This window comes from Balaenoptera physalus, assembly GCF_965194825.1.
Source record: "Balaenoptera physalus genome assembly, chromosome: 5".
In the NCBI taxonomy this organism is placed as follows: Eukaryota; Metazoa; Chordata; class Mammalia; order Artiodactyla; family Balaenopteridae; genus Balaenoptera; species Balaenoptera physalus.
In genome coordinates this window covers 15,445,759-15,459,088 of record NC_138884.1, presented here as the reverse complement: position 1 = coordinate 15,459,088, position 13,330 = coordinate 15,445,759, and the positions used below count along the sequence as shown (strand labels likewise).

At 38.2% G+C, this 13,330-nt stretch overlaps 1 protein-coding gene and 1 long non-coding RNA gene across 13 annotated transcripts in view; one reads left to right on the top strand and one right to left on the bottom strand.

Annotated features, from left to right (window-relative positions):
- Positions 1-13,330, bottom strand: part of BMPR1B (bone morphogenetic protein receptor type 1B) — a 413,799-nt gene that overhangs the window by 33,205 nt on the left and 367,264 nt on the right. For 11 of the 12 annotated variants that reach the window (XM_082461770.1, XM_082461771.1, XM_082461773.1 and 8 more), the window contains 2 exons: positions 10,526-10,628; positions 9,890-9,992 (listed from right to left, as the gene is read on the bottom strand). In XM_082461770.1, coding sequence (XP_082317896.1) covers positions 9,890-9,992; positions 10,526-10,628 — 206 coding nt within the window. The remainder of the gene's footprint in view (positions 1-9,889; positions 9,993-10,525; positions 10,629-13,330) is intronic. The other variant, XM_082461768.1, reaches the window with a different exon arrangement.
- LOC309660829 overlaps positions 1-13,330 on the top strand; it is a 1,143,314-nt gene that overhangs the window by 967,392 nt on the left and 162,592 nt on the right. The window lies entirely within an intron of this gene.

The following is a 13,330-nucleotide window of genomic DNA, read 5'->3' as shown; positions in this document are numbered from 1 at the left end:
AACTGTACACTTGAAAGTGATTAAGATGGTAAATTTTATGTCATGTATATTTCACCACAAATAAAAAATTTGGGAAAAAAATCATTAGAAATGCCTTGTAACTAGATTGTTTTCATTTATAATATTGTAAACATTTTCCAAAATAAAAATTTTTCTGCAAAATGAGTTTCAAAGATTATACAGTACATATACAGACACATTCTAATTAGAAAGTCGGTCTTCTGATGATGTATATTTAGGAGATTGCAAAGATTTTGCTACAATACATCTTTGCTGTGATACATAAAATTCTGTGATGAACATTCTTACACATACATCATTGCACATGTCAATGATTATTTTCTTAATCTAGATTTGAAGAAGTAGAATTATTAGTTTGAAGGACATATATTTTAAGGTTTTTCATACATGTTGTCAAAGTACCCTTTAAAAAAGATTACAAGTTTCATTTTTACCATCAATGTGAACATACGTCTTAATTATTTTGAAATAATCTCAGTCTTATAGAAAACCTGTAAGGATAAAGGACTCCAATATGCCCTTTAGCGAGTTTTCATTTTAAAAATTTTACCATATTTACTTTATAATTCTCTTGCTCTCTCAGTATGTATGTGTGTGCCTATCTCCCTCTCTCTATATAAAGATATGTATATGTACATGTTTGTATTCATATTTATTTATTTATATGTATGTATACTCTGTGGATCATCTGAAGTTACAGACATAATGTCTCCACCCATAAACACTTCAGAGTGAACTTCCTAAGAAAAAGGACACTGTCCTACCAAATGGTAATGCAACTACCAAAACCAGGAAAGTAACACGAACATATGAAATGAAAATAAATCTTACTTTGAAATATATCAGAGAAAGTTTGGATTATTTATTATAAAATAAAATCCACAGATTTTTATACTAATTTCTCATCCAAATCTTATGATGGTTAATGTTATGATTTACTCATCAGTCTAAAATATGTTTAATAATTATTTATGATCTACACTACCTGTAAAATATTAATGGAAGTAGTCTGTCTGCATCTGAAAAGACTAAATGAGAGACCTTTTTTTTTTTTTTTTAAATTTATTTATTTATTTATTTATTTTGGGCTGTGTTGGGTCTTCGTTTCTGTGTGAGGGCTTTCTCTAGTTGTGGCAAGTGGGGGCCACTCTTCATCGCGGTGCGCGGGCCTCTCACTATCACGGCCTCTCTTGTTGCAGAGCACAGGCTCCAGATGCACAGGCTCAGTAGTTGTGGCTCACGGGCCTAGTTGCTCCGCGGCATGTGGGATCTTCCCAGACCAGGGCTCGAACCCGTGTCCCCTGCATTGGCAGGCAGATTCTCAACCACTGCGCCACCAGGGAAGCCCCGAGACCATTTTTTAAAAAGCAGTTTTATATTAAATTCAGAAACACTGCCAGTTGAGCAGAGAAAGAGTTCAGGACCGTTATCTACTAGAGTACACATTCAAAGAGCCATTCAGACTTTAACAACAACAGGAATCATATATAATTACCACATGCGTTGTCCAAAAAGTGTTGCTTAGGAAATCTTGAAAATAATTTGTAAGCTCTTAAAATTACGCGGGCTAAGATTTTACACAATGAATTTTCTTAGTAAAATTTCCCTCCATACCTCCCCCCGCTCCTTTGGGTTATAGGCAAAGTCAACAATAACCCAAAATGAGCACAATACCTCCGCCAGTGAGAGAGCAATTGACAACGTTTGTACACATGCACGTATACAAATACCATGGTGCAAATAATGTCGCTGCAAACAGCTTAAAAATCTATTTCCAATTTTAAGGACAACAAAAGCAAAAAGCCTGATTTTGCAGAAAATCAAAGAGAACACTGGATACTCTATCAAAACCTGAGTAACTAACTACATATGCACAACATATTTTCAGTATACGAATTCAGAATACTTTTTCGTTCAAGTGATGTAATTTTACTAAAAACTATCAGCCTCATCGACTTTCACTTTTCCACGTAAATGCAGAACACTCTGTGAACCGTAAGAACGGTGTATTTATTACTCATCATATTAGATTTCTGATTTATGAGAGCAATGAGGCCAGAAAGAATCTAAGGGATTTTTTCCTTACCATCAAGCACTTTTTTTAAAGGCTAGCATTACCTTCCCACTTTCCTTTTCTTTGCCCCAATAAACCTATCCCCTACTGCCTCCTTGTCTTTTGTCATAAATAGTGAGCCTTATCAATATGCCTTTTGTTTCTGTTGGTCGTGCCTGTCATGTTTTAATCTGCCATTACCTGTGCTCAGAGCATTAACAATGTAAACATTCAAGTCACTGCCAGAGTCTTGGAAAGCGAACACTTGCAGATACATATCAGGAAAAGAACAGAGCCCACAGTTCTCTCTGGGCCAGCAGATTTCTACCTGGTTGTCACTCCAACTGCTCAGGGAAGTAGAATGGAGAACTCTCTAGGGACGTCTGGTTCACTCTGAGAGGCAAGTAAGAATCACCAATGGTTTCCTAACAAAACAGCATTCTGTCATTACTTGTCTCCTCTCTGATAAGTAACTGGTTTGCAACTGCTTAAAATGCCAGGACTGTTTCTATAAGGCTAGAAGATAGCTCATAATTGCAATCAGAAATAAAAAACCGTATTGCTAGAAAGAATCTTGGAAATATGATGGCCCAAAGACATCTTTATATGTGCCCTCAATGTTATAATCACAGAGAAATTGGAGACATCTTTCTATTAACAGAGCACAAAGTGCCTGAAAAGCATATTCTTGTCAGAGGATTTTAGTCAACAAACAATACTGTAAACTAATTTACCTTCATCATATACTGGGATGTCATCTTACAGTAACATCTAGAAATAAATTCACTATAAGAACAAAGACATAATATTCTAGTTATTTTCCTGCAGAAAAAGATTTAGCATTATATTTTCTGGTAACAAAGGAAGTTAAGACAGAATTGTTATATCCAGATTACTGTGTTCAGTGAGAAAGAAAAAGTCTAATTATTTATAAGTTTCTTTCACCTATCCCAAATACAAAGTTAACCAGAATTTCCAAAATAGTTAGAAGCTGCACATTTCCAGAAATGTTAGAGCTATTCCCTGGCAAGGAATTCAGCTCAGACTCATGTACCGGTTTATACTGCCACAAGCATAATATATGTGTCAGAAGGAAACTTCTGCAACTGACCTTTGCATTCTAGATGCTATCATATATGCAACCTATCTGTGTTATAGAGAATAAGGGAGACGGTTTCACTGATTAAATACCTGTTACCTATTGAATTTAATTTGTAATTGGCAATACCCGAAGCTAAGCAATAGCATTTTTAAACAAATCTGTGAACTGCTCAGAATATATTTTTTAGTTGAGTAAGAAAAGAAATAATAAGGTAAAGTTTAGCTTTGGAAATCCTGTATTATAATTTTACTTAAACTACATTGAAATTACCCTATTTGAAAACAGAAACAGTTGTTTCTGATACATTTTCCATGAAGTATACATGTAGCGTGTATTAGTAATTCCCATATTTAAACACACAAACTATACCTATTCCAAAAAATTATATGAATTTTATTTGCTCTTGTAAAAGCCAAATTTGAGGATCCCATTTAATAAAGCAAGGGCTTCTGTTCATTTCAACACCAGTCTTTCACTTCTTTAAGTGCTCATTTGAAAAAGAAAATTAAACAAAAATAAGTAATAGTAAGTAATTTGGGAGGAGGAAAGAAACCTCATCAAATTCTCTTGCCTACACACCATTTCAAGAGAACATTCAACTCACAATATCTTGGTCAAACCATGTGATGCTGGAACTGTACATCAGCCCTCCCAGCATCTCGGTGCCCCTTCATCACTAATTCTGCAGGCAGGAAGCCAGACACCAGGGCACCACGACTTCTCCCTACAAGCCTCTCCATCAAAACAGACATGTCTCCCTCCGCTTTGCACCAGCTGCAGTGTGACTGGGCTTCCCGAATCATATTTTACTGTTTATAATGAAGGTGCTGCATTTGATCTAATTACTTTTCATATTTCTTCCTTCAGGAGAAAGAATATTGTCCCAGGGTATTCTGCTTTGCTGGTGCTGAAATGGAATAAGCAAAGCAAAAGGAAAACTAATATTCATAAAAGAATTTCTGCTGCTTTCTGGTCACCCTTCATCATCTTTTTTGAAACAGAAGATGACAAATAAAATTTCAAGGACCTAAATATACATTGATAAATATTTATTGGATTTTTTTTGTATCTCCAATTTCCTGCTAAATGCATCTAAGTTGGGGAAAAAAAAAAAAAAGAGTGACAAAACTCTGGATCGGTAGAAAAGGTTTTCTTGCTTATTTTTTAATAAGACAATTTATTTGTAGGTATTTACCCCTACGCTTAGTACTTCTCTGATGTCTAATAACAGAACCTCACCTAAGCCTGTTATTATCTAGCAGCTAGTAATACAGATGTTTTGAGATAAGGTTAATTATTTAACTTTTTTAGAAGAGCGATTATTAAGAAAAAAGAACAACAACAAAAAAATGGTGAGCTGGATTTTTTAACCCTCTCAACTTTTAATAATACAGTGTCTGCTTTATACTAGGTTGACACATAGGTTTATAGGAAGTCTACTATAATAATATGTAGCAATCTATCAGGCAACGCCTAGCCCGGGGGTCTCAAAGTGTGGTCTCCGGACCAACATCATCTGCATCACCTGGAAACTCCTTAGAAAGGCAAATTATTGGGGTCCACTCAGATCTACTGCATCAGAAACTCTGGGTGGGGGCCAGTGATCCGTGTTTTAATAAGCCCCCCAGGTGATCCTGATGCACCTAAGTTTGAAAACCACTAGCCTAGTATTAATACATAAGCGGGCCTTAATAGATGATAAATTAGAAGGAAGAGGAGGAGAGAGGAGGAGGGGAGAGTGAGTGTGTGTGCGAGAGAGAGAGGGAGCAACCCTCTAAAACCATACTCTAAGAATGGAGAAAACGCTAATTGTGCAAAGCAAACATAATAAACAGAAGGCTTCAGAGTAATCATCTCGTTTATTGACTATTTTGTGACATGGCTAACCACTACTTACTTAGAGTTTTCTAACTCTTAGATACATAAAAGCTTTTTTCTCTTTTTGAGAATGTCATTTAAGGCTTTTTATAGACGATTCAGGGAGATGCGGTCAGAGGCCGATTTCACATCTCCAGTACTTACTTTAGCCGTGTAACCTTCACACAGTACCTGACCTCACTATTCCTTAGCTGCACGTCTGAGAAACTGGGGTGATGCTAAAGGTGCTTTCCCCACTGAGCTGTTATGAGGGTTAAATGAGTCAGTTTATGTGAAGTACTTAGAAAAGAGCCACAGTAAAAAGTAAGCACTCCATTCACATTAGCAAATATCACAGTTACCTAGGCTCTGAGCTTTAGAGGGTCCTGCTCTGGCTCCCTTCAACTGGGCCCCTTCCCACTGAGCAGTGGGTCTGCAGAACACAGGCAATGTGTCCACCCAGAATTTGTCCCATCCTGCTCTCCATTTAAAACACTGGCCATTGCCCCAAAGTCTGGAATTCTACCTAAATGGCCCCAGGCCTGTGTCTGGAAACTGTGAGGCCCCCTGTCTCCCTGAGGGTGGACCAAGGAGCTGGTGTACTTACCCAAAGGCCTGAGGGGTGACCAAGCAGTGGCCAAGGGGCGTCTGGGGCAAGACATGTGGGCAGAGTGTAAACCAGAGGGCTGGGGTGTTGTAGCGTGGGTGCCTGACGTTAAGCTTCTGCTTCAAAGACGTCCATCGCAAATAAACACACTGCCAGCTGTACGGCACAACCGCTAGTAAAACAACTCGGTAAGGAAGCAGGTCACCCCGTCCGTGAGGTTCCCTGGATAACTGACTGCTTGAATAATTCTGTTTTTCCCTTCCCGTGCCCTAATTCCCACTCTTATGTTTTGTTTTGTTTTTTTGTTTTAATTTATTTATTTTATTTTTTATATTTATTTTTGGCCGTGTTGGGTCTTCATTCCTGTGCGAGGGCTTTCTCTAGTTGCGGCGAGCGGGGGCCACTCTTCATCGCAGTGCGCAGGTCTCTCACTATCGCAGCCTCTCTTCTTGCAGAGCACGGGCTCTAGGCACATGAGATTCAGTACTTCCAGCATGCGGGCTCAGTAGTTGTGGCTCGTGGGCTCTAGAGCGCAGGCTCAGTAGTTGTGGCTCATGGGCCTAGCTGCTCTGCGGCATGTGGGATCTTCCCGGACCAGGGCTCGAACCCGTGTCCCCTGCACTGGCAGGCAGATTCTTAACCACTGCGCCACCAGGGAAGCCCCCCACTCTTATGTTTTAAACTTGCCAACATTTTTGTAACCATGTATGGTGACAAATGTTAGCTAGACTTACTGTGGTGATGATTTTTGCAACATATACAAATATCAAGTTATACACCCGAAACTAATATAATGTTATATGTCAATTATAACCCAACTTTCAAAATTAATTAATTTGCCAATAAAGAGAGAAACTGTGAAACCCTAGGCACCCCACCTTTGACCCCAGTAAAGGGAGAACCCCAGGTCCCCACCCCCCCATACCTGTGACCTTGCTGTGTGGCCCTCAGGTGTGCTGTGTACCCTCTGGTTCTTGCAAACAGTACATCTTTTCTTCCAGATTTCTCTGACAGTGGCTGCAGAGGTGCATTTTAGATAATAAGAACCACACGGGTCAGTCTAGCCACAACATTAGCTCCAGTAGAGAAATGCCTGTGGGGGCTGCCACAGTGGTATGGACCCAGGTAAGTGATTCAGACTTTCCTAGCCGACAGTGCCACTGCCAGCAGGCTGAGACAGACACAAAACAGGTGTCCAGCTGCGTGCATGAGAGACCCCTCCCGGTGCCAGACACAACCAAGAACGGGGTGCCCCATCACTCCCACTCCCACACTGGAAGGAATAAGTCTAAGTAGTTCAAGCATTCTAAATGCCAAGCTGGTGTTCCCCATCACTATGAAAATATTCTTGTTAAGTCTGGTTAACAGAAAGTATTTTACTTACCAGTCTTCTACATTGGTTTATGAGTTTTAAATAATTAGGTAAATGGTATGTGGACTTCCATTTATACCATTGCCCCGGCTCCACAAAAGTTACGGTTGGTCGTAAGTATAAAAACAACAGCTAAAGTTAAAAATATCAAAATAAGATGGTTCCATGTCTCTTTAACATCCCTGTTCTTTATTTTGCGTTTTATACCAAAACATAAATATACGTATCTCCAATATGGCTATATAAAGACATATATCCAATATGGCTGCAACGCAAATGTTTCCGACCAACGCATTACTGATAGTCAGTAAACATGTAGAGTCCACTTCCAATAAAAATGCTGCCCATGTGTATATGGTAGAGGCAAAAAAAAGAAAGGCAGCAGCTCTATGGTATATTTGTGTAAGAAAGACCAGCGCTCCCAGACCACAGCCTGCTTTGACTTTTACTGGACCCCAAAATGACTGTGCCAAAATGGTGAGGTGGAATCTGCAGGGACCTCACCCAGGCACTACCTGGGACCCTTAGAGTTCAAAATGGTAAACCCTACAGCCACTAAACTCCCCCCAAGTCTGTCACCTTGTATAAGCCTCAACATAATCCACCAGCCACTCTAACATCCTCTTTCTCTTACTGCCCTTCACCAAGGACTTGTCTTCCCAATACTACTGCCCTTCTTTTCAAAGCCTTTTCACTGAGTTCCCTAGAGACTTACTCTGCTTTTAAAAGTGCCTAAAAAATAAATAAGTAAATAAAAATTTTAAAAAAATTTAAAAAAAGTGCCTAGCACTCAACCTCGTCAGAGAACCCTCCCCTGCCTGCATGGTCCTAACTAGAATCTGGCTCCATCTACAGGACAGTACGTGCACTGCAGCATTTGAGTCAGTTTTCCTAAACCCTACCGCTACTGCTAGGACGCATCTCTTCCACTTACAGGTAATAAAAACTTCTTTTCCTTGAGCAAAGCGATTCTGGCACATCTACCTTCATTTCCAGCACTCCTCACCCACCTCCCGCCCCCCACTCCCAAACACATCAGTGTTGTCTACAGATGCTATTCAAAATGTTGTCTACGGATCACCTACTTTTTGCAACTGATTCACAAGGCAATAACTACAAAAAACTGAAAGTAAGCATTTAGAATTTTACAGCAACCTGACATCAGTGGAACTGTGTTTGAACAAGGGGCTGTCGAACTCACGTGCTGAGACACAGTGGCACTAGCTATATCCACGTATAGGTCTTTTTCTACCCAAAGTGTTGTCCAAACTTTAATGTGCATGTAAATCACTTGGGGAATCTCATTAAAAATGCAGGCTTAGGAGTCTGGGGTGGGGCCTGAGAGTCTGCATTTCTCATGAGCTCCAAGCGATGCTAATCCTGCTGATTCACAGGCCCACTTTGAACTGTGAGGCTTCAGACAACTGAATTAGGGGACTTTCTCCACCCAGCCATGCTGCTTCCTATGCTTGTATTTTGCAAATCTTTCTCAAATCTTACAAACTAAACCTCTGCACTTACTAGACTGCCTCTGTTTAGAGTCACAGGTTACTCACAGGCTCTGTGCAACCTTGGGAAAGTTAATTAACCTCTCTGTGCTGCAATTTCCTCACCTTTAAGTGGGGAATAATAAGCCTAAATACCCCATAGGACTGTTGTGAGGCTCAAATGGGTTAATTAATGTAACAGTTATTAGCGTAATTCTGGCTTATGTTAGCCATTTTAATTTTTAAGTTTTTTATTCCTGCCTTATCCACTTGGCAAACTTCTGTTCCTCCTTAAAGTCTGCTCAAGTATCACTTCTATGAAGCTATTCTGACATCCTCTCACCCCAAAGTGAGCCACTCACTCTTTTGTGTCCTTAATACACTTTATAATTGAACTCTACTGAGATTTTCCTGCCTGAGTATAATTTAATTATTTCCATGTTTCTCTCTCATAACCTAGTGTGCATGTGTTGAGAGCAAGAATTTTCTTCATCCATTTCTGTTATCCATAACACCTAGCATGTTGACTGGCAAAATTAAAATCTGTGAATTTTTGATGTGAATTATTATGAATCAATCTTACAGAGTTTTCTAGGCTATAGTTTGAACAAATGTTACAAAATATCATCATCAAAACCCAGAAATGTCACTGTATTTTGTTGGGAAGATTTTCTCTCTCAAGAAATAAAAATCAATCATGACAAATCATTTTAAGCTACTTATATAAGTTATGGACTCTCTGAGTCCTAATTACAAATCATTTATTTTATGGTGAGAACAAGAAGAAAGGAAACATGGGAGCTGCTTTTAACCAGGAGTCTTTGGGGATGCAGTATGTGTCTTTTTTAATAAGCAACACTAAATGTATAGTCTTAGAATTAAACTTTCTAGATATTTTCTCCATTTTACCAATACATATGAATTGACTAAAAAGTAGTTACTCCAGTGTAAATAAAAGGAAATGCCATCCAGCAGATAATCTGAATTAGTCCTTTAAAAGGTCCTTATTTTTAAAACGAATGTAGCCAAATAGCAGTTTTTGAGTGAAATGCAACTTCTGAATAACATTTAGGGGTAAACGTAAAACACTATCTCCCTCCTCTACCCTCCTGAAACCCACTCCAAGCTCTAGACACCATAGTATTCTGAAGGAAATGAGGACAGGTTAAAGAGGTAAGCATCTTAAGAGTGAAGGCACGTGCAACTATTTTCCTGAGAACTCCTTGCACATGTCTTTGAATGACCATTTCATTATTGTCATCTTGCCTCAGTCCTCTGCCCCAGTAGTGGAAAATGGTACAGGTAGATGCATTTAGAAAAGAGAATAATTCAAGTTTTCATTTTCTTTATGTCTAAAGCTTTTCCAGCCTGGAAGCCTTCCTCTTCTTACCTCTGTTTTTTAGTGGAGGCAGCGTAGGGTGTAGATCTTTATTACATTCATTCCGTTCTGTGCAGCATTCAATTGATCTTCTTTGATGAGGAATGGGAGTGTCCTAAAATTGAACCCAAACAGCTATTAATAGGTTTCCCCTAAATTTCAAAGTCATATCATCCAAAACTAGTACATTAACACTATTTAGAGAAGTCGCTTAAAATTCTGATAGTTTTATTCAAACATGGTGAAACTGATGTATTGTATTAGGTAATTTCTTTCAAATCATCATGTATTATCTTACTGCAACTTTTGCATTTCAACAAAATTACTACTCTATTTGTAATAACCAACATGTGTAGCATAAACTGAGGAAGAAGGTTTGGCTTAATGCAATTAACCAAACTGGAATTTGAGCAAGATGATCTAATGAGTCACTAAACCAGAAGTTACCAGCAAAAATAAAATGAATATTTGATTTCTAAATGAAGGGAGAATTGACCCAATGCGAATTTTCAAATTATTTTCCAAATTACTGAAAACAAGATAGTAAAAAACAAAAACAAAAACAATTGTTATATCTTGTTTGAAATTTGGCTGTTTGAAATCTAGCCAATGAAAGGTTACAAAGTAGAATCAAATTATCTTCCTTACCCGACACTGAAAATCTGAGCCTTCTAATCCTAGACATCCAGAAGTGACCACAGGCATCCCAGAATCATCTTCTTCTATCATTGTGAAACAATATCCATCTGTGCTGAAGACCAAACAGGCAAAGTAAGTGTGTGTGTGTGTGTGTGTGTGTGTGTGTGTGTGTCTCTACGGTAAAAGGAAATGAAGATGTTTATCACTTGTTTCATTACAAACAAGAAGAAAGTCAATTATTACCATTACAGGTCACTATCTGTTTAAAGAATCCCCAAACTTCCTTTTATGAAAGTTGACTTAATTATCATAAAATATTTAGTACTATCTCCTCTGTCCAGAAACTTGCAAGAAAGAAGGATCCAAAATTTCCATATAACGTATAAATTACTAACCATATATACTAGATGCTAAACACTTATTTTGGTCCTTCACAGGTATCACTTTCAGAAATCCACTCTAAGAAGGAGGTAGTACTATGCTTACTTTCTATATGAGGAAACTGGGGCTCAGAGACCTTGAGTAATTCTCAAAGGCTGTACAGCTAGTGAGAGGCACAGCAGGGGTTTGAACCCGTGCAGGTGAACATTTATTCTGGTTCTACTTGCTCTGAGGTAGTGAAATAAATTTATCTCTTACTAAGACACACAGACTAAGGAGAGGTAGGAGTTGGGATCAGCACAGCCTAAGTGAAGTGAGTAAGATTCTGCCATGTGGTACCCTCTGCTTCCGGGCAGGCATATGAAAACATCAGGCTTTGTGGTTGTCTTATTTGGGTGTGGGGTAAGGATGGACAACAGAAAGAAGGGTTTTTAACAAGATCATGGAAGCCAAAGAAACAATACTTTTCTTTTCTGTCTGGTTTTCTACATTGAAAAGAACTTTCACTTATTCTACCTCATTTAATCCTCTCAACAACAATGAGAAGTGATATTATTTCTATTTTACAAATGGGTAAACTAAATTTATGAGAGTCTAACAAGCTTGTACAAGGTCACAAAACAAAACAGTTACAGAATCAAGCCTTGAATCAAGGACTTCTTGCTTCATTTCCACAGGGATTAAAAATGAAAAACAAGGACTATTATATATAGAACTATTTATAAACAGACACTACTGTCTTCACAAGCTCGGGTGATAAACGCCCGCAGACTCCCAATATAAGTCATAAACCACTACTGCACATCTAAGAAATAAAGTACTAAAGGATATATCCATCTTTCTCTCATATATATGCATGCTCCACACCCAACACAGATGTGACAACATAGTCCTAAAAGGTCACGGGAAGAAAGCTCTGAGCATGGCGTTGGCCGTGATTTGTGTGTTGGTCTATTCTGTGTTAGTGGTAGCGGAATTCTGCCATACATTAGCGCTTCAGTTACCATCAACACCCTTAGAACTGTTTACCTGGTTTATAAGCCTCAAGCGATCCAAAATGCCTCAGTTTATAAGAACTAGCACAGCAAAGTTCAAACATACTAATGAATGGCTAGGAATGGCCAATGATAAATCTCTTCGTTAGACTAAGGTCAAATGCATGAATACTGCTGCAGGAGAAAGACTGCCTTGGAACAGCCCATGCTCTAAATTCTTTGGGGCTTTTTAGCCAATGTACTGAAATCACTATGAAAATCTAAAGAATGTAAATGCCAAAGGCAATAAATAAAAGACCTGTCCCTTAGAAATTTACTTTAAACAATATAAGCAAACAATACCCATGTGATTTTTTTTATCCCTTTCCTATACATTTAGACTATATGTGTAACTTAACACTTCTCATCGAAAGTAAAATTCAGGAGTTAGGAATAAAGTCAGTTTAAGTTTCTGACACTAGGAAATCATAGAGCAGCTAGAAAAGTTTGATACAATATGTTAAATCTAAAAAGACTAATTTCTCCTTAATCAGGAGGTCTCCTTAAATCAAAATCTGAGAATACAGAAATGTACTGTTAGGCAACTTTAAGAATGAAGAAAGAAGAGAGAAAGCTGGTAAAGCTGTTGGCAGGTTACTGTTACAATGTCCTGGGAAATATAAAGAAACATCAGGAAGAGTAAATTCAAGCTTTAAAAATGCACTCCCTCGTCTGTGAAGAGGGGGGAAGCTAAAAATAAAAAGAGAGGATGGACACTACATTTTTGGTGGAGAGTACACCGTAGTGTACACAAAAGTAGAAATAAAATGTTGCACACATGAAACTTATATAATGTTATAAACCAATGTTACTTCAATAAAAAATAAATTTAAAAAAGAGGGGATGGAGAGGGAGAGAGACCCTGGAAAGAAGAGTCGGTGTCCCATAAGTCACAAATTCGGATAGGAACTCAAATATTTAGTCGGAAAACCATTTCAAGTGCATATTACTAACAAGAAAGCAAAAATAATTTATAAGCTTCTTACTGAAATTGCTAGCTACTAAGGGACATTACCTGGAAACCTGCAGTACAATTACAGAAGCTTAAGAATTACTTGAGAACTTTCGACTCTCAAGCAAGCACAAATGTAAACACAGCTACGCTCTGGAGTCAAAGCTGATCAACGTCACCCATCACTAAGAGACATTCAACTCTTAACCATGGGCTTATTTGAACATTCTGTTGCTGGTTGCCATATTTAAGCTTAGTTTTTAAATGTTTTATATAGATTATTACCCCAACATCCCCAGAATGTTGAAAGTGATAACAAAAAGAGATGAAGAATTATGAAGGAAACAAAAGTTGAAATAATTTTAAACAAAATTGAAAGTAGTGAGATGTATACATGAACGCAGGATGAACCACTTGATTACAGTAATGATTATGAATTTTAAGAGA